General features: G+C 44.1%; 1 protein-coding gene across 1 annotated transcript; it reads right to left on the reverse strand.

Annotated features, from left to right (window-relative positions):
* Positions 1-9483: 9483 nt before the first annotated feature.
* LOC119858771 (dual specificity protein phosphatase 26-like) lies at positions 9484-20195 on the reverse strand. The gene is made up of 3 exons (XM_038410126.2): positions 19937-20195; positions 14690-14907; positions 9484-9695 (listed from the first exon to the last, which is right to left on the reverse strand). Exons 1-3 carry the CDS (start codon positions 20083-20085, stop codon positions 9484-9486), a joined length of 579 nt encoding a protein of 192 aa, XP_038266054.1. The 5' UTR covers positions 20086-20195.
* Between the last annotated feature and the right edge of the window lie 2106 nt (positions 20196-22301).

A 22301-nucleotide genomic window follows, 5' to 3' on the forward strand; every position in this document is an offset into this window, starting at 1 on the left:
CTCTCTTTGGCAGCAGCAGCACAAAAATACTGTTGCCAAGCCTGCAGGGTGGCTAGCCCACAATAAAGCCTGTGTCACCACATCTACACTGCTGTTGTGACCATGCATGTGATATAGAATAAAGCCTACCCATTCTATAATCACACCTTCATTTGCAGTGTAGACGTATTCTGTGTTACATATTCTGGATTGTTATCTGGGGGCAGCTTATCTACTAACTATAGATAGGTAGATACAGAGCAGTCCTGCAACTCCTGGTGATCAAGCCATTGGCACCATTTGGCAGAAGAGTGCAGTTTGCCTCCTCTGGAAAAAATAAATCAAGAGCTTGTCTATGTGAAAATTTGGTTCATAGCAAGCTGGGGCATAAGTCTACCTCAAACTAGCCTGCCACGCACATAGTGTTTACATAGAGCCTGCTGCCACTTTAAAACAGGATTAAAGCACATTAGGGAACTTCTAGTGTGCACCAGCAGGGTCAACATGGACCCTTAATTCATAACAAGCTGAGGTGTAAATCTATCCCTCACTAGCCAGCTGTGCACTGTGTTCGTCTAGACAAGCTCCAAAATATAAGTGGCTGAGTAGAAGGATGGGTATATGGAGCGTTATAGTCAAGATATTAATTCTTATCTTAAATCTGTATTTCATTTCTAGATGCTATGGTGGTTGGTGCCCTAAGCAAGATAAATATATCTAAGGGTGCAGGGGGAGAAACAGAGGGTGTTTCTGAGCTCCAACATGGACATGAAAGACCACTCCAACCTCCCACCACTCATCACATTTGTAGCTGCGAGTTTCAGGACAGGCTACATGTTCACGTCATCATCATCATCACGTTCCTATTACGCCTCTGGCATTTAGGGCAGTGATGAAGCTCCTCCACTCCTGTCTGTTTCTGGCAAGTCTTGCAATGGTTCCCCAGCTGTGCCTCAGTTTTTTCAGCTTGGCTTCCACAGCTCTTTGCCATATTGTTTTCAGGCGGCCTCGTTTTCGCTTGCCTTCAGGTGTCCATTTTATTGCTACTCTGGTGATGGAATCAGTTTCCATCCGAAGCACATGACCGATCCATCTCCAATGCCTCCTGGCAATGATGGTGCTCAGATCCTCTTGACTGCACTGTGTCAATAGATCTTGGTTTGAGATTGTTCTGGGCCAAAAGATACAGAGGGTTTTTCTGAGGCAGGTTGTATGGAATGAAGACAGTTTGGACATGTCATACTTTCTGGTTCCTCAGCATTCTGCACTATAAAGTAGTGTCGAAAGTATGCAGCTCTGATAAATCTTGAGTTTTGGTTTTGTATTTTGATGATGTCCAGACTGTATTTAAGCTCTTGAACATATTCCAGGCTTTATTGATTTTGTTCCGGATGTCCTGGCTTGTTCCACCATCCTGGCTGATGGTGCTGCCAACTATGTGAATGTTTCTACTTTGGTGAGAACATAATCCTCTATCCGTAATGGTGTGGCAATATTAAACGTCATGATATCTGTCTTATTGCGTTTGACTTTCAGTCCAATTTGCTGGCGGAATGTGTTGTGTCGAGTTGTTTTTTCTTGTATATGGTGTTGGGTATGTAGGAGAGCGACATCATCTTCGAAGTCCAGGTCTTCAAGGGATGAGAAGAGTGTCCATTTTATGCCTCTTGGCATGTCTTCTGTTGTACACCGCATTATCCAGTCGATGGCAATGTTGAAGAGGATTGAAGACATAATACATCCCTGATGTACTCCTGTTTTGACTTCAAAACTGAGCTCACTGTGATCAACACTGCATGTAAAGTTGAAATAGAAGCTTTTGATGATGTTGATTATAGGAAAAGGAATTCCATATGCCTGCAGAATGCGCCATAGGCTGAACCTGTGAATGCTATCAAAAGCCTTCTCAAAGTCTATGAAATTTATGCAGAGTCGCTGTTGCCATTCTAAGCACTGTTCTATTATGTTTCGTAGAGTGAAGATCTGGTCTGTGCATCCACGCCCTTTCCGAAAACCAGCTTTTCTGAGAATACTATCAACTGCCTCTGATATATGCTGGACTATGATTTTGCCCAATACTTTGCTTGGCCCAGATAAAAGTGTGATACCACGCCAGTTATTACAGTCACTGAGAGTTCCTTTCTTTGGTATCTTCGCTATAACATGGTCACAGTTAGACTATAATCCCATAAAGACCAGGCTTCCTAGTGAAACTTTAAGTATAGCAGGCACTGCCATAATTTAATACCTTTTTTTAGTAACCAGACAACTCATTTTCTATCTTTCTCATTTTCTTGTACCTCTTTCATATCACTATATATAAATATAATATAGTACTATGGAGAAGGTAGATAGAGAAGGAGATGCGGAACTTTTATTCACTCATTTTCATAATATGAACAAGGGGACATTCAATTAAAATGAAAGATGTCAAATTTAAAATTGATCAAAGGGAACAGTTTTCCCAAACGGGAAGATTTTCAAAGGCACAAATGGGAGTCTATGGAGGTTTGGCACCTAACTACTATTCATGCTTTTGAACCCCACCCCACCCACACTGTTTTATTAGCCTGGGGAACTGATTGCTACAAGATATTGTTTGTATTATCATAGTGCATAGGAGCCTGCACCATGGACCAATCTGCTAGGCACTGTACAAATACAGAACAGAAAGACAGTCCCTGCTTCAAAGAGCTTACAATCTAAACATAAGACAACAGATGGATACAGACAGACCCATAAGGGAATACAAAGACGCACTGAGACAATATTGGTCCACGTGGTGCTGTGGTCTGAGTACATTAACAGCCTAACCATTGTCAGGTTTTTTTGTAGCCTGACAAAGAAGTGGTTTATGGAAGGATTTGAAGGAGAATAATGAAGTGGCTTTGTGGATCACTGAGGCCAAGCGTTTGACAGGCTTCCAGGAAGGACGGATAACAAGCATACTCAGAGTTGTTTTTCTAAGGATTAAAGAAGCAAGAATTTTGGAAAGAATATCTTTCAGGACATAAGTAAATCTCTCTTGTAACTATACAAGTCCAGCTGGTGAAAACAATCTCAGACACAATGAAATGAGTTACATGTGAAGTGCTGAGATCTCAAATGTGAAATTATGCAGAAGGGAAAGAGGCTGCAGTAGATAAAAACAGCCCATTGTGTTATCAGGGGTGCACTTTGCTTTTGATGAATGCTAAAAGAACCTTTAGCCTTGGAAATAAAGAGGATAATTTCTCTCTAGGCAATGGCTGCTCATGCAAGTCATAAAACAACCGCACCAGAGCCCTAATTTTATAGTGCTTTTTAAATGATTTTGAAATCGTCCAGCTGCTTTGTGCCACAGTGACACAAGGCAGAGATATTCACACTGCTGATAACAAGCATGCATACGCCTGCCCAAGCTGCTCCCAGCAGGCAATCTGCAGTAGCTGTAATACGTATGGAAAACTGGTACCTGCCAAAGTTGATGGATCACAATAATCTCTTGGTTAGACCAGTCCTGTGAAGTTGCTTTTCCACCAGACACCTGGATATTGAGTCTTGTTTGAGGCTGGTCTGTGAGCCATGGGTCATGCATTGCTTGCAATTCTTGTTCTATTTTAATTTGTGACAGGCTGCCAACTATGTGTGTCTCTTAGGCCACACTGTCCTTGAATAACAGAGCAATTCAGAATCACTGGGTCTGATTCATTCCTGGGTAACTCCATTGGTTTTGTTGGGTTGACACCAGGGATGAATTTGACCAATAAGTTTAAATTCATACTTTAGCCAGTTTCCATCGGTATAGAGGCACACACAATGCAGATGGGTGCTGCTTGATACAGCTATGCTAAGGTGCTACAATCCTGACCTATAACTCCTTCCTGCTGTTCCAACATTGGTCTTTCAGGATTTCAGTTTAAGTCAGCAGAGGTAAAAGAACACCCTGCTAGCCCACTTGCCCCACCTAGCCATGATGGCCCAGATTTTTATAGGTGTCTAGGCTTGCCGCACTTGATGTCATTGGGAGTCTAAATTCCCTCAACAGTCAATTGGAGAGAAACGCCTATGTGCCTAAATCCCTTTTGAAAATTAGATGTAGGCTCCTGTATCAGTTAGATGTTGCACCGCTGAGCACAGCAACCCAAAAATACCTTTACAAATCTGGGCTGGTGACTACATTTTTCCCATGCCAGTTCCAAGATGGGAACTGTGGGATCAGGGGGCAGGGAGGGAAAATGGGGAATGTAGCTGATCCTGTGAATTTGGAGCATCATTTGTATTTTCTTTGTCACTGCAGTTCTCTGTCTCTGTCCAAGGGGCTGACAAGGGAAATGAGAGATGCCTTTCTGCTGGGTAAGTAGCGGAGCTGGGCAAAGTGCCAGTCTTGCTTTATGTGGTGTTTGTTTCCTTTAGAAAATCCAAATTAAACTCCTCAGACCTCAGATGTTCTTGCACTGCTGGGTCCCATGCTACTTGTGTCAATATGCTCAAGAGAGAATTTGGGGCTGAAATGGTGAACCTCTGGGATAAAAAGAAAAAGAGTGTATGGCAATTCTAAGTAGGATGCTCAGTAGCTATACAACTGTAAAGTGTTGGATGGGATTTTCAAAGGAGCCAATGGGAACTAGGAGCCTAATTCCTACTGAACTTCACTGGGAGCTGGACAACTAACTCTGCTTTGATCTGCCAGCCATGATCTGTAGCAACATCGGATTTTGTGGTTGTTCCACTTGGTTTTTACTTGTTCTATGGTCCCCAATTCAGCTTTCATTCTTGGGCCCCAATTCAGCAGAGCAGTTCAGCACGATCTGTCCAAGCACTGAAGCAGGAACCTAACTTGGTAGAGCAGGTGCCCACTTCCCACTGAAGTCAATGTTTAAGTGCTGGGCTGACAGGGACTACTGACCTGGGGACTCAGACCTTAACTTGCAGGAGTAGCTCATGAATGTAGAGAAGTGAAGATGGGCAAGTGGTTGGAGAAAGACCCAAACCAGACTCCTGTTTAACTGAACTGAGTCAGAATGTATTTTAAGGTTTGATTTTGTTCAGGAAACCAAATACATTTCTCCCTGTTTATCTAATACAAGCTACTGTTTGTTCTGAATTTAGTTCAGACAAATGATGCAAAATTGGCAGTTCTGGAGACTGAAGTCCTTTGTTTCCCTGCAGAACAGCTACAGCATGGGCAGTGGTACATTCTTCCCCATGTCACCTGGCCGATGCGCCTCAGTTATTTTCTTCTGGGACGAGAGGGGAGTTCAATCTCCACAGGCCTCTTAGCTGGGACTGCCAACAAGAGTGAAAATTTAAGCTCTAGAACTGGTGGTGATTTCAGTGATATGGATACTTGTCCAGTAAGACCTGGAGCCCACCACCTTATTTTCCATGGGCTACCACTCAGCCATTGGATGGTAACAGTCACGGGTTACTACCACCTTGGCTTACCATTGATTACTACCACCTTGAAATGGCAATGGTGAGGAGGATGGCTCTGTATCCCACCCCTGATTAAATGTTTAAAAATGCCACCCTCCTCTCCTTCCATCCTTATAGACAGATATTTGGCTCTTCTTCAAAACGCAACTGGCCTTCATCCTCACCTAGTCCTTTTCTCTGTCTCCCCACTCACCTGCTTTTCCCATCCACAGATCCTCCCCAGAGCTGCACCCTGCCTCTGCTGCTGTTGGAGCAGTATCATGCTCTCTTAACCTGGTGCCATTTCTTCGGAAGGCATGGTTGTGATGTTTTGGGGATCACCCAAACCAGTAAGGGGTTCTGTCACTGCCTGTCCTGTCATCTTGGGTGCCTGCATGCTATGCTGCTGTGACTTAGAGCCCTGACACCACTAGCCAGACTATGAGTCTAAAGGTCTCCCCTTGGCTTCCACCAGCCTAGGTCCTTTTCGAAGGGTGATCCCAACAGCCTTTCTGGTCCCAAGTCTCGCCAAAGCCGTCTATCCCAAGTTAACTACCAGACACACTGACTTTTCCCCTCAGGTTCATCACCACAGAAGGCATGAAACCAGCCCCCCAGGGATAAGTTCCCTTTGGCCCACACAGTCTGCACACCAGAGGCCTGCTTGGGGTAAAAACAAACAAAAGCTTTATTTAAGAGAAATATCACAGATTCAAAGCTGAAGTCCGAAAGAAAAGCAAACACATACAAGTTGCACAGAAAATAAACGTAAATACACAACTTTGTATGAGGCTTTATGCCTCTACATTAGACAAATCCCCTTTTCCAATTGCCTCTGAAGAGTTTCCTGGCATGCCATTAGTCTTAGAGGGAATTTCATTGACTGCTTCCTGCACCTCAGTTTCTGGATAAAAACGTCAGTTAAAAGTTTAAGGGCTTCCACCCCCTTCCCCACCCTCCATGCCTTTTTTCCCCTCCTCTCCTGGCAGGGTGACTCATGGTTATTTAAGGTGGGGAAATTCTAGCCAGGATGTCTCTGTGTTTTCCTATTAATGCTAATGGCCCACCGTTTGTCTGCTCCTGGATTGTACAATGCTAGGTGCTTGGAGCTAATCTTATCCGGATGGGGAGGCAGCCCGTCCCTGCCTGCCTGTCCAACCCCCTGTTGTGAGGTGGAGCTGAATGTTGCAGTACAGATTATGATCACCATTTCATATCTACACAAATACAAAAATTCATAACCACAGTCCATATAGCTCATAGTGACCAAGTTCTGAACGTTACAAGCTTTGGTAAAAGACCTTACGTGACATATTTGTATATACAATAACACTGTGTGATTCAATTGTTTGCTTTTTCGTGTTCTGCCCTCCACTCCCATCCCCCGTTCTCCCCTTAGGGTGTTGAGACCCTGACTGTCACAATGATGTGTTTTTGTGGTGCCTCTTAGCCAAGGCAGTTCCAGAAAATATGGGATCACAATGCAAAAATGGTCAAGGAAGCTGAGATGTGGCGGTCAAAGAGCTGGGATCAATGGAAGGTCTGAGGATTATAATTTGTTTATATAGAACCATTGGTGTGTCTGGTGCTTTATAGGTGAAAACAAAAAGAGGAAATCTCTGTCTTAAGGGGCTTATGTCGTATGAGATAGAACAGCAGGACAGCTGACAGTGACAAGGAAGGTTTGGGGAGCAGAAGGGTTGGGGCCAGGGAGAACACTCCTTGGAGGATACAGACTCCCATAGGCAGCAACCAGTGCTTGCTTTTTTGGTGTTTGTTTTTTAACATAATGAAATGTATAGCTATTTTTATTATAGAGGGGAGGCTACCAGGTGGGAAGGACAGCTGCATGGAGTGGGATTGGCTGGGGAGCAGTTGGCATCTGGGCAGGAGTGTCGTCATCGCTGGTGAATCTGTAATTGGTTTGCATGGCTGTCACGGCTTGTGGTGGATGGGAAATATAACCCATCTGAAAGCCTAGATGTGTAACTGACTCATCAGTTCACTTCAGTTTTATGTGAATTAAAGCAGGAGTTTGAAAACTGATTACGGGGCAGAGAGGAAAGCAGGTTTTGCTGTATGCAGCTGTCAGGTCATTCTTCAAAGAAGCATTGATAAATGTCAGGAGCCAATAACCCCCAGATCTCTGTTTTAAACATTGTTTTCTGCATCTGAGAGATTCTGCTGCAATAACCAGCTGTATTTGCAGCAAGGCTGACACTGCCCTGATCCTCATCAAATGAGAATAGAGACCTTTTCACCTGTTGTTCTTTTTTTTTTTTTTTAAAAGAAACCTGATATTTGCTGAATGAGTCACTCAGATAAAACTGTCAAAAGCAAAGCTTTCCAAACAGTGTAACTGTATACACATTCCAAATAAATGAATTTTCCACATTAAAGTGACACTGTATATATTTTTCATAGCACCCCTAATAACCGTATTTAGTTGCTCTATGGGGGTATTAAAACACACACAATGCAGAATTACACAAGAATGTCCAGTTCTTTGAAAAACAAGAACACCCTACGTAACCAAATATATTCAACAAACCAAGAAACAGACACAAGGCTAGAGTAGTTGCACAAAGCAGACTGCAGCAATCTCAGGATTTGATGGACAATCAGAAGGTGTGAGATCCAAGCTATAGTGGGCCAGCTCAGCCTCTTCCAGGGAGAAGTCCACAAGAGAAGAGAGAAAATTCCCTAAGGTTCCACTTGCAGAGTTTCCTGTCAGTTGTGCCTAAGAGGGTGTGGGGGAGTCATCCCAACCTCATAGATCCTAGTGATTCATAGGAAAGAATCTCCCTTCCACCTCTGTGTGGTTTTCTGTGATGTCACAGCACTGGTACTGGCTGGGTCTCCCTGCAGCTGCTGAGCAGCAGTCACAGGAAGGAGACTGAGAAAGTAAATACAATTTAATGCAGAAATCTGGGCAAGCTGCTGTGGATGGTGCCAAGGAGCATGTGGCGACTCCCCAGCTCCACTCCTGAAACTCCATGAAGTCACAATGAAGGGGCTTCTGTAAGGTGTTGGGGAAGTGCCAAAGCAGAAACACTGCCAGCAAAAGAACTACCCATGGAAATACCCCCAGGTGAGTACGTGGAGGGTTGTTCCAGGCCCATGTTAACCAGGGATGAGTCAAGTTGTTTGACATTTCAAATCCACAAGAACTCTGTGAGTTTGCAAATTTTGATTCAAACGCGAATGTGATGAGGTTTGCTTTCAGCTAAGGAGAGGCTGGAAAAGGAATGGAAAATGGGAGAGAGGAAAAATATCCCTGAGGGGGAAATGGAACAGACAATGGACAGAGTATCAAGAAAATACAGCAAGAGGTTAAAAAAAAAAAAAAAAGTGAGAGGGGGAGGAGAGAGTCTCTGATTTGTGAAAGATGTAAGTACACTGCACTTGTAGCTTACAAGGCATCCACTCAGGCCAGCCTAGCATTTGATAGATTTTTCTCTCCTTAATATAGAGCATAAATGCTGTCATTTACAGAGAAATTCATTCCGCCCTCCCTTTTTGAATTGACTCTCCCTTGGGGGAGCAGGGGTGGGAAATGGGGAAACCATGGGTTTAAATTGTAGAAAAGAAAAACCAAACATTCACACACACACAAAAGTGGCACATCCTCAAACTCCATGAGAGGAGAGCCACCCATCTCTAATAGCAGCTAAAGCAAACTGCACCTGACCAAGAGTTAGGGTTGTTGCAGGGTTCTCCTCAGCCAGGATTACTGTGAAATATGGAATCAATCCCAGAAGGGCAATGGATACAAATGGAGACTCAACAGGTGACAATTAGTTCACTACTTCTTCTTGGAGATAGGCCCAAACCACAAATTGGGATCTAGATTTTGACCTTCCCAAAGATCAGGATTATTCAGATCAAGGTTAGGGTTAATATAGTTTGAGAGAGAGAGGAGCCAGATGTGAAATTCAGAGCCAGATTCAAGTTCAGATTATGAGATCCCCGTCCACAAAATTTGGGAGGGGGTAGGTTTTGGTACTAGAATTTTGGTTCAGATTCATTTAATCTTTTTGCTTCCTTTAACACTCTGTGACACTTCATATTTTTTAGTTACTATTGATCTTTTTTCTTCCCCCCATATTATAAGAGCTCACACAGGTTTGTTTTGTCTCGCAATTCAACATCCAGGTTGTGTAGCTGTTTCAGGAACCCTCGGTTTGGTGAAACGGCTCGGTGCTGGATGATATGTTTGACAGCATCGATCAGTGAAAAGTGATGGTAGATCATAAGGTAAGCCAGCACCAAGGTGGCGGATCTGCTTTTACCAAGGACACAGTGAACTAAGATCTTTCCTGAAAAAGAGAAAAAAAAGTTGAATTGTGCTGCTCCAGTGTGCTCAGAAGTGTCACAATGGGTCTTGGGCTGCTCAGCATGTTGATAATGGACTATCCTAGTTTTTAACCTCTTGGACACTGTTTTGAATACTTCCTGCGTCAATGACCAAAAACCATTCTAATGTGATAGTTATGTGATAGTTATTCATCCTCCAGTATATGCTGAACCGACTAGAGGGGATGCCATTTTAGATTTAATTTTGGTGAGTAGCGAGGACCTCATAGAAGAAATGGTTGTAGGGGACAATCTTGGCTCAAGTGATCATGAGCTAATTCAGTTCAAACTAAATGGAAGGATTAACAAAAATAAATCTGCAACTAGGGTTTTTGATTTCAAAAAGGCTGACTTTCAAAAATTAAGGAAATTAGTTAGGGAAGTGGATTGGACTGAAGAACTTATGGATCTAAAGGTAGAGGAGGCCTGGGATTACTTTAAATCAAAACTGCAGAAGCTATCGGAAGCCTGTATCCCAAGAAAGGGGAAAAAATTCATAGGAAGGAGTTGTAGACCAAGCTGGATGAGCAAGCATCTTAGAGAGGTGATTAAGAAGAAGCAGAAAGCACACAGGGAGTGGAAGATGGGAGGGATCAGCAAGGAAAGCTACCTAATTGAGGTCAAAAGATGTAGGGATAAAGTGAGAGAAGCTAAAAGTCGAGTAGAGTTGGACCTTGCAAAGGGAATTAAAACCAATAGTAAAAGGTTCAATAGCCATATAAATAAGAAGAAAACTAAGAAGGAAGAAGTGGGGCCGCTTAACACTGAGGATGGAGTGGAGGTTAAAGATAATCTAGGCATGGCCCAATATCTAAACAAATACTTTGCCTCAGTCTTTAATAAGGCTAAAGAGGATCTTGGGGATAATGGTAGCATGACAAATGGGAAGGAGGATATAGAGGTAGATATTACCATATTAGAGGTAGAGGCGAAACTGAAACAGCTTAATGGGACTAAATCGGGGGGCCCAGATAATCTTCATCCAAGAATATTAAAGGAATTGGCACCTGAAATTGCAAGCCCATTAGCAAGAATTTTTAATGAATCTGTAAACTCAGGAATAGTACCGAATGATTGGAGAATTGCTAATATAGTTCCTATTTTTAAGAAAGGAAAAAAAAGTGATCCGGGTAACTACAGGCCAGTTAGTTTGACATCTGTAGTATGCAAGGTCCTGGAAAAAATTTTGAAGGAGAAATTAGTTAAGGACATTGAAGTCAATGGTAAATGGGACAAAATACAACATGGTTTTACAAAAGGTAGATCGTGCCAAACCAACCTAATCTCCTTTTTTGAAAAAGTAACAGATTTTTTAGATAAAGGAAATGCAGTGGATCTAATTTACCTAGATGTCAGTAAGGCATTTGATACCGTGCTACATGGGGAATTATTAGTTAAATTGGAGAAGATGGGGATCAATATGAACATCAAAACGTGGATAAGGAATTGGTTAAAGGGGAGACTGCAACGGGTCCTACTGAAAGGCGAACTGTCAGGTTGGAGGGAGGTTACCAGTGGAGTTCCTCAGGGATTGGTTTTGGGACCAATCTTATTTATTCTTTTTATTACTGACCTTGGCACAAAAAGTGGGAGTGTGCTAATAAAGTTTGCAGATGATACAAAGCTGGGAGGTATTGCCAATTCGGAGAAGGATCGGGATATTATACAGGAGGATCTGGATGACCTTGTAAACTGGAGTAATAGTAATAGGATGAAATTTAATAGTGAGAAGTGTAAGGTTATGCATTTAGGGATTAATAACAAGAATTTTAGTTCTAAATTGGGGACGCATCAATTAGAAGTAACGGAAGAGGAGAAGGACCTTGGAGTATTGGTTGATCATAGGATGACTATGAGCTGCCAATGTGATATGACTGTGAAAAAAGCTAATGCGGTTTTGGGATGCATCAGGAGAGGCATTTCCAGTAGGGATAAGGAGGTTTTAGTACCGTTATACAAGGCACTGGTGAGACCTCACCTAGAATACTGTGTGCAGTTCTGGTCTCCCATGTTTAAAAAGGATGAATTCAAACTGGAGCAGGTACAGAGAAGGGCTACTAGGATGATCCGAGGAATGGAAAACTTGTCTTATGAAAGGAGACTTAAGGAGCTTGGCTTGTTTAGCCTAACTAAAAGAAGGTTGAGGGGAGATATGATTGCTCTCTATAAATATATCAGAGGGATAAATATAGGAGAGGGAGAGGAATTATTTCAGCTCAGCACCAATGTGGACACAAGAATAAATGGGTATAAACTGGCCACCAGGAAGTTTAGACTTGAAATCAGACGAAGGTTTTTAACCATCAGAGGAGTGAAGTTTTGGAATAACCTTCCAAGGGAAGCAGTGGGGGCAAAAGATCTATCTGGTTTTAAGATTCTACTCGATAAGTTTATGGAGGAGATGGTATGATGGGATAATGGGATTTTGGTAAGTAATTGATCTTTAAATATTCAGGGTAAATAGGCCAAATCCCCTGAGATGGGATATTAGATGAATGGGATCTGAGTTACTATAGAAAATTCTTTCCTGGGTATTTGGCTGGTGAATCTTGCCCATATGCTCAGGGTTTAGCTGATTGCCATATTTGGGGTCGGGAAGGAATTTTCCTCCAAGGCAGATTGGAGAGGCCCTGGAGGTTTTTTGCCTTCCTCTGTAGCATGGGGCATGGTTGACTGGAGGGAGGCTTCTCTGCTCCTTGAAGTCTTTGAACCATGATTTAAGGACTTCAATAGCTCAGACATGGGTGAGGTTTTTCACAGGAGTGGGTGGATGACATTCTGTGGTCTGCGCTGTGCAGGAGGTCGGACTAGATGATCAGAATGGTCCCTTCTGACCTTAGTATCTATGAGTATCTATAAATAGGTCAGAGGTCTCAGGCAAGTTAATTCTGGACAGGTATCTCCTGCTCAAAATGCAGCACTATTATGTGGCATTGTTGGCAGTCTTGGCAGAGAAGCCAAGTACTCATTGGGTCACAGAGACTAGCCACTGCTTTCAAATCCAGAGGTGTTCGCTCAATAAAGGCACTGAGGAATATTGAAGGGGTATTGTGGGAGAAGCTTGTCGTGCTGCTGCTGCTGACTATGCCATACGTTTCCTGTGGATAACTAGAGGTCAGTGCTCACCATATGGTGCCTCTCATGGGTGTTAAAATAAGTATGGCACTCAAGATTCAACTGGGTCACACAGGTTCTTATACTGGCCTTACAGGGCCAGTACCTATTGTGTTTCACCATAGCTAGTGCAATCTTGCAGCATGCAAGAGGATGCCTACTAAATAGAGGGGGTCAGACTTCAGAGTCCACAAGATATTAGGTATCTCTGAGGTAGATTCCCTCCTGATTCACATCATCTTCTACGGAGCATGGTCCCAAGGCAGAAAATCCTCTCAGGGGGCAGGGGAGGCAGTGCTGGCAGAAAGTAGTCCAAACCACCTTCCATTAACTGGCCTAGAAGGAGATATCATGACCCCAAACTAAGCTTGTGGTGGTTGGGGAATTGGGTGTGTCTAGGGTTGCAGGGAGGTGTGTTTATTCAGCACGTCCCTACTGAAGCCTCTGTCAGAATCTACAACTGCCTTCCCTGGCGTATCCTTTCAAGGGAGGTCGTGGCGGGGCGGGGGGGGGGGGCGGAACTGCCTGCCTTCTCCTTTGGGATGAATCTGCTCTGAAGTGAAGCTCCACTGTTGGCTCGTGGAGGTGCAGTTGATGCTAGCTGGGGTGAATCTAGCCCTCTAAGTAGTACAGTGATCCTTTCCATAAGTGAACAGTAATTACTGGTGGTGTTGGCCTGTGTCCCGATGGATTTATAACAGAAGGAAACAGCATGACCCTGGACCTTGTCAATGGCTCATTGACACATCTCTCTGTGATAGCTGGTATCTCAAAATCACCTTATTGCAACATTTGTTCTTGGCTGTTTTGTAGCCAGAGAAGGAATGATTCATGTACACTTGCATTCTGATGAATCAACACAGAACATTGGTGCCATCATATCCCGGCTGTTATATATTAACCACTCTCTAAACTACAACATCATCCTCCATAGGCCTTTTTCCTTCTGTTCAAAAAAAGGGAAGCTGGTCTAGTGATTACAAGGGGATCCATGTGGAGCCTGGATGCCTCGCTTTGCCACTGACTTGCTGTGTGACTTTGTGTGTGTTACTTAACCTGTTGGTGTCCCATTTTCCTCCCATCTCTAAAGGGAGACAGCCCATCAGGGCCCAGATGAAAGGAGCTGCAGGGCTGTAGTAGGCCAGTTCAAGGCAGGGACCAGAGGGATGAGGAAGGGTGCAGAAAGTAGCCCAAACCTCTCTGGCCACAGGAGGTTGAGGGATAACCCAGAGTTTTTGGTTCTGGCTGCATTGTGCATAGCTGGGTTTCCAGGGAAGAGAGGACATGAGAACCTTAACCCTGAGGTAAGGGTGAAGCTCAAGGGTCCAGTTAGGAAGAAGTCCAGGGAACAAGTGGCAACTAATTGGATTGAGCAATACGTGATGGCTCTTTAGTGGGTTCCTGGGCTGGAAACCCAGAGTAATGGGCAGGCCTGGGTTCCCCTACTGGCTACAGGTAAAGTGATATAAACCCCAAGAAAGGGATGGAGCTTATTTGGGAGCTTGAACAAAGGGCTGAATTTAAAGGGCCCAGAGCCAGGGCTGAAGACCCTACTGAGGACAAAATAGACCATTTATTGGACCCTTTAATACCCTGGAAGGGGTTCATTCAGACTTTGTGACTTGGCCAGAAGGCCAAGCCATTGAAGATACAGCAAGGCTGGCCTGTGGGCGGGCAAGAAAAGGACTGTGATACCACATTCTGCCACTTGGAGATGCTCCAGAGGTGAGTTTGCTGTGGTAGTCTGACTCCCAGTGGTGTTGGGTAATGTTTGTATGGCAGGTGATGATCTTGGGATAAAAGTACTACATAAGCACAGAGTATTATCAAGAGAGACACTTACCGTTCAGAGCACTCAGTGTTTTATTAATGTACTCTGAGGCAGGGTAGAAATGCACATGCAGGTTAAAATCAGTTGAATCTTCTGCAGCTATTCCACAATAATGGATTTTCTGGCCATAGAAGACTTGGTCTCCTTTACTTTCCCATGTGGAATGTGCAGCATTCAGTACTTGGGTGATGCCAAGTTTCCTCAGTTCTTCCTTGTCATGTGCAATCAAGCTACAAAGAATTAGGTATTAAAGGTCACAAGAAAAAGTATTAAATGAAAGTGTCTGATGTGGTCAAGTCCCTGATGCCCCTAATTGACACTGAATATCACTGAGCAGTTCAGGGCCTGTTGCACTTGGAGATCTGTTGTTTGCATGGCATAACACCAAGCATGAGACAGAAAGTTGTGATTTCTAGTCTGATGATCACATAGGAGCTGCGCAGAGAAAATATGCAATTGCATGTAAATATGGAAAGAGATTTCATGTCTATGAAAATAACCGCCTCTCTCTCTGTGTGAAAGTCCCTATGAGTTTTAATGAGAATTAAAAGCCCGATCCTGAGAGATGCAAAGCTGCCTCCAGTCCCACTGAAGTCAAGGGGTTTTGTTGGCCCTGAGCGCATGACAATGGGTTCAGCATCTCCCAAGATTGAAAGGACATAGTCAACCTTTTCATTTAGTCTGCAGCCATTCTGCCTCGATCTGTAATAATTTCAGAATGCATTTTTGCAGGACTAGGGGTGTTAGCCCACAGAACCTGGCTAAATTCCAATGGTTAATTACATTCTGCCTGCTTAAAATTCAGCAGCTAGATTCATTTGTGAAGGGCATTCTTTGTGTTTTGCCCTGAACTGTTGTGCAGCATTCCTTTGCACTGTTAAAGGGCTTTCACTTTCCACCCCAAAGGGCACTGCATTTAATTATGGGTGATGCATGTACATCAATGTAATAGTCAGTTTGTTGAGCACTTAGGATCCTCTGTGATGAACGGCAGCATACAGCAGGCAGTCATTAGTATTCTGCTTTATAGGAGAGAGGTTAGGATTGTTTGCACAGTATGAGATAAGAAATTTGGTAGCTAGCTTTCAAGATGAAAAAAGACTTTATTAGCAAAATATAGTCTTAACTCTAGATTGTTCATTCATTTCTGCTTGCCAAGCAGCCTTCTGAAGTGATTATACAGGGCTAATTCTCAGGAAACAGGCCATCAAAACTAAATCTATGATAGCGCTATGGACTACTGTACCGTATGGCACAATTCTGATGCTAATTAATCTCCACTGACACAGGCTTGTTCAGAAAGGGCCTGATCCAAAGCCTATTGAACTCAATGGAAAGACTTCTATGGACTCCACCCCCTATTTCTTTCCCTTCCCCTCCAGTAGTTGATGCTTGTGCAAATGGTCCGACTGATTTCAACAGAGGGGGAAAATCCTGTCTGCAGTTCTTGATAAATTCCGGTTAAACCTGTAGTTTTTCATTTTACTAATTTCAATTATAAAATAACTCTGTGCTCTTCTTCAATATTCAAGATTTGCTGCCTTGTTTAGCTGCTCAGCCCTTTCGGCTGTTGGATCTTTGCAGAGCATACACAGACTCTGTTCTCAACTGTGAATGGAAACCAGGGATTTTTAAAAAATGCTTTTGAAAGAATACAGATTTCCCTTGACACTATTAAACCCTTCAACAAAATAAATGCATTTTAAAATAAAAATGCAATGAAGATGGCCATCAATTGTGGCATGTCGCCAGCATGACAAGGCCTCCGTTACACATTGCAGGATCACTGTCCTCAAATCCAACAGGTTTGGAAAGCAGATTATAACTCATGATTTGCACTTGCAGAATTTGAAATGTAAAGTATTGTTTCAATTGTTAAAACATATGTTCTTTTTTCCCCAGCACATGCTTGCTCATTATTTTATGCTCTGTTTGTTTATTGCTAAGACTTCCAGTTTTCAGAATATAATCACAGGGAACTGTGGCTAAAGAATTAATAGTAGCTCCTTCCTTCTCTTATGGTAATTTATGATTATTATCTCCAAATATTTAAGCCTGTTGATGGTGCAGGGAGACCTGTTTGATATAAAAACAGGGTTCTAGACTTGCATAGTTGGCAAAATTAATGTTTCTTTATACATCTGAAAGAAGCAAATACAGGGTAAAATCCTAGCCACCCTGCACAAAATTCATGTCAAAGGGCTTTGTGCAGGTAACCTCTGTAGGGCTGGAATGATATCCTTGTCTCCCAGTTGTTCAGCCCCTAATGACGCTTCTCTGTTATGATTCCAGATTAGGAAGCCCTCCAAGCATGGAATGTTTATCAACTCCAGTAGGAGTTCTGCATGCAAAGGGCTTTCTGATTAGGGCCTAATTTATCCACCTTTGAAACTTAAATGCCTTGATCTAGCAAATATTATGCATGGGAGTAGGCCCATTGGGACTAAGCATGAAGTTAAGCACATACTTAAATACTTAATAAGCAGTAAACACTTATGATTCCTTTTCTGGATTTCTTCGGCCAACAGTGTAGATTGTATAGTTACTTTAAAGCCATCATGCAAAGAAGTCAGTGTGTGTATTTAAATAAGATAAGAAATTTTACAATTAGGGAAGAGTTGAGAAGCAGCACAGAGAGTGTTAGGAAGGTTAGTCTTCTGGGAGAGCTGTAGGACAGGGTTAAATTGGGCTTATAAGAAAAATTTCATCTATCTTAAGGCCTTGATTCAGCAAAACCATTAAGCACATGTATAACTTTAAGCACATTCTTACATCTTACTGACTTCAATTGTATTTAAGAGCATACCTAAAGTTAAGCATGTGCTTAAGTGCTTTGCTGAGTCAAGGTCTAAGAATGGGATAGCTACCACAGCTCCAAAATAGAGCAAAAATATTCCAAAAATAACTTTGTATTAAAGGTGCTTGGAGGTCCAGGAGGCCTAATGGTTGGTGTGCCCAACTTCCAACCCTTTGTTTCCTTGGTCAAGGTGCCTCAGTCTTTCAGACAGTGGGCGCTAGGTGTCCCAGACCCTCCCACTTAATCAGGTCCCAGCCGAGGGCCCTGTGTGAGTTGACTCCTGAACAGGAGGCATTCCAAGCAGGGAGTCTAAATCCACTCCCCTGGCCTACTTTAGGGTTGCCAGGTGTCCATTTTTGGACTCTGGTGGCTCCAGTCAGCACTGCCGACCAGGCCGTTAAAAGTCTGGTCGGCGGTGCTGCGAGTCTAAGGTGGGTTAGTCACTACCTGTCCTGGCACTGCGCTGTACCCTGGAAGCAGCCAGCAGACCCAGTTCTAGGCGGGGGGGCACATGGGGCTCTGCATGCTGCCCCCCCCCAAGCACCAGCTCTGCGCTCCCATTGGCCAGGAACTGCAGCCAATGGGAGCTGGGGGGGCGATGCCTGTGGGTGAGAGCAGCACGCGGAGCCTCCTGAGAACCCCCGCCTCGGAGCTGGACCTACTGCTGGGACACAGTGCGGAGCCAGGACAGGCAGGTAGCCTGCCTTAGCCCCGCTGCGCTGCTGACCAGGAGCCGCCTGAGGTAAGACCACGCCCCAACACTGAGTCCCCCCAAACCCAGAGCCCCGTCCTGCATCCCAAATCCCTCATCCCTGGCCCCACCCCAGAGCCTGCACCCCCAGCCAGTGCCCTCATCCCCCTGCACCCCAACCTCCTGCCCCTACCTGGAGCCCCTTCCTGTACCCCAAACCCCTCATCCCCAGCCCAGAGCCCGTACCCCCTCCTGCACCCCAGCCCCCTCTTGTACTCCAAATCCCTCTGCCCCACCCCCCAGTTTATAGCCACCTCCTGCACCCCAAATCCCTCATCCCTGGCCCCATCCCAGATCCCAGACCCCCAGCTGAGAGCCCATATCCCCTCCCAACCCCCTGCCTCAACCCTCAGCCCCCTCCCACATTCTGTATCCCTCGGCTCCAGCCTGGAGCCCCGTCCTGGACCCCGAGCCCCGTCCTGGACCCCAAACCTCTCATCCCCAGAGCCCACACCCCCAGCCAGAGCCCCCTCCCGCACCCTGAACCTCTCATTTCTGGCCCTACCCTTGAGCCTGCACCCCCAGTTAGAGCCTTCACCCCCTCCTGCACCTTGACTCCCTGCCCCAGCCCAGTGAAAGTAAGTGAGGATGGGAACAGCAAGCCACTGAGGGAGGGGGAATGTAGTGAGCGGGGCCTCGGAGAAGGGGTGGGGCCTCAGGGAAGGGAAGTGGCTAGGGTGTTTGGTTTTGTGGAGCTAGAAAATTGGCAATCCTAGGCTACTTCCTACCAGTGTCTCTTTAGTTTGGGGCATGCCCCTTATAGTTCAATTTGTTGGGATGGCTTGCCTCCCTTGGCTCCCTCTCGTGGATCTTGGGCTGCATCCTGATGCGGTCCCAGGATCCTTCAGGTGGGGCAGCCGTAAGTTTGGTAAAGCCAAACCCCACAATGTCTCTGGGGTGCAGTCACCCAGTTACTGGAGGCTCCTAGCTCTTCTCTGCAATCTCCCTTGGCTGAGAGACAGAACATGCTCCATAGTGGCTGATTTGGCCTGCAGGCTAGTGATCCTTCCTTTCAGGTAGGGCTGTAGTTAGCTCCTGCTTCTTCACCAGTCAGCCCTGAATTGAACCAGGCTCTCTCCTTTTCTACCCCCTCCAGGCCTGGCATTGGCTGCAGGTATAACAGAGTAGGCTTAGCTGGGCCCAAAGGCCATTCTTAATCAACCATGCTGGCAGGCAGTTTCTCTGCTTCATCACAGACTTATTAACCAAAAGTAATGTCTCCAGTTTAATTTAAAAATGGTTATATTTGTGAGCAAAAAAATCCAACTGAAGATCAGTTTGCTCTAAAAACACATTTTAAAATGTTACATTTTTTTAAATGTGAAAAGATCCATTTCATGGAAATCTGGTGAAAAACAAAACATGACTCATGAAATGAGAAATATTCTATACCAAATTTAGAGAGCTGTGTGCCTCAGTTATGTACACAACTTGAGAATGTACTGTTTGGCGCATTTGTAAAATCTATTAAAAAAAGAATTGTAACAATTAAATGTAAAATAATAGAGAAAATTTTTGCACATGGGAATTCTTTTCTAACTGTATTCCTTGGTATGGTAAGTACTTTCTTTAGTGTGTAATGCACACTCCAGTTCTAATCTAAAAGTCAATTTTAAGACTCTTAGTTGTTTAACAAATATCACCAAGTAAAATAGTGAGACAGTTTACATGGACAATCATAAAGAATGGCTCAGTTTGAAATAACACTTACATATCACCTATATACAGGTTAGGCCACACTTCATCCACATGATTTAATTCCATCCTGCAGCTGTCCAAAACATGTTCCAGCTCTTTGACAGAAGGAGTGGTGGATGGGAAACGCTGATGGTTCGGAAGGTTATGACCATCTTCAGACATTGACCCTTAAGCTAAATCAAAACATAACTAATCTGAGACCCAGTCAGGTATGGTTGCTGAGGAATTGATAGTGGAGCTCCTGCTGAACTATGTTTTCTTTGCTGACACTTGATGTTTCCAAGCAGCTGGATCTCTTTAAATATGGCATGCCTTATTCCAGCCCCTCTGATTCACTTGGCACCGTGTCGTGGCTGAAATGGAAACTTTAACTGACAGCACAAAATTATGCAATAAAAAAGGGTTAATCACAATATTGCACTGCATGCCCGAAGTAAACAATGTTACTGCAGCTCAGAGGAGCAGTCTGAGCTCTCTGCAAAAGAACTGTCATTCTACTCCAGCACTGTTCTAGTATTAGTGGTAGTCAACTAAGAACAGGGAGACCGTTCATTTTAGAGAAAGCTCCAAAATAAACAAACTTCAATAAGCTTCAATTGCAGATTTACATGACTCTATCTAGGCTAAATACAATTAAGGACTAGTCACAACTATGCTTACAAGTTTCTATATCACTAACAACAAAATAATAATTAATGATTACATTGAGCTTTGCTGAGACTGAAGTAACCAAAACCAGGAATGAGACCCCCCCCCCGCCATCCTGTTACCCAGATGGAAACCCAGGAAACTCAGAGGAACTTCCAGCCCATTACCTGTGTTTCTGACCCCCGTCTCTCCTTGCTGGTGAAGTTTAACAAAGCACAGCTTGCTCCCATCATGATAACTGAGATCAGCCATGCCTCCTTCCAGGAACTTCCGAAGTCCCTAAAGACCATGGGTCTCTAGCCAGTCCTGAACTTAACCACTGTATTCAATGGGAAAAATATTTTGGCCAGCACAAGGAAAGCAGCCTGCATCTCACCAGCTCTTGTGTAATGCAGGAGCCAGCTTAACCTCCTTCATTGTGGGATCCTATATAGCCAGGGTCCCCATCAACAGGGCAACCATATGGGGACCGTTTGTTAGAGTTTTGTGTGGGATGATGAGAATTTCCCTGTAAATAGTCTTTATATAGGATCTGACTGTTCTCTCTAGCATAGCCCTACCTGTGGGAGGGGCTTGGTTGATAAATGTATGCTTTGGATTCTTCTCTCCAAGCACACCCTGGGGCAATAAGAAGTGGGTACTTAAATAAAAGAGAGGAAATAAGGAAAGAAAGAACAGATTGGGGCAGGGCTGGGCAGAGAACATATGAGTGGGTTTGTATGACAGGATTGCTTTTGATGGTGGCAGCAGCACTCAGCAGTCCTGGAGGTCCCTTATGGTTTAGGTCTTAAAGCTCATGCTTCAGGGTATCACCTGGTCACCTGCGGGAGTCAGGAAGGGATTTTCCATACACGCATGATTCCCCATGTTGGATTTTTGTTTTTTGGTCTTTTTCCTCTGAAGCATCAGAGATGGCCATGGCTGGAGACATGGGGCACTGGACAGGGAGGGTCAGGGCTCGGAGATGGCACCAAGCATTATTTCTCTTGGGTGCTTAGCTGGCTATTTCTTGCTCATATGCTCAGGGTCTAACTGATCATCATATGTGGGGTTGGGAAGGAATTTTCTCCCGGCTCAGATTGGTCCCTCCTATTCTTTGTCTGTGCATATAATAGTTTAATCTCCAGTGGGCTGTAACACTTTGATCTCATTTTGGTTATTGGATTTAGTGTGCGGGTAGCCTGTGATATACATGAGCTCAGGCTAGATGATCTGGTGGGCCCTTCTGGCCTTAAACTCTGTGAATCTAAGTGATGGGGCAGGGAGTACGGTGTGCCCGTTAACATTAGTGGAGAGGAGGTTGTCAGCACCTCATAGGATTGGGCCTTGTGTATAAAATTATCAGAAGTGCCAAAGGGTCAGGTTTTTAGAGATATTTAGGTACCTAAAGATGCAAATAGGCACCTACCAAGATTTTCAAAAGCACCTGGACACCTAACTCCCATTGAAATCAATGGAAGTAAAGTGCTTTTGAAAACCCCAGTAGGTACCTAGGAACTTTTCAAAATGTTCCTAACTGACTTAAGAGCTCCTCAATCATTTAGATTTCAGAGTAGCAGCCGTGTTAGGCTGTATCCGTAAAAAGAAAAGGAGTACTTGTGGCACCTTAGAGACTAACAAATTTATTAGCGCATAAGCTTTCGTGAACTACAGCTCACTTCATCGGATGCATACAGTGGAAAATATAGTGGGGAGATTTTATATACACAGAGAACATGAAACAATGGGTG

The sequence above is a fragment of the Dermochelys coriacea genome, chromosome 7 (assembly GCF_009764565.3).
Source record: "Dermochelys coriacea isolate rDerCor1 chromosome 7, rDerCor1.pri.v4, whole genome shotgun sequence".
In the NCBI taxonomy this organism is placed as follows: domain Eukaryota; kingdom Metazoa; phylum Chordata; order Testudines; family Dermochelyidae; genus Dermochelys; species Dermochelys coriacea.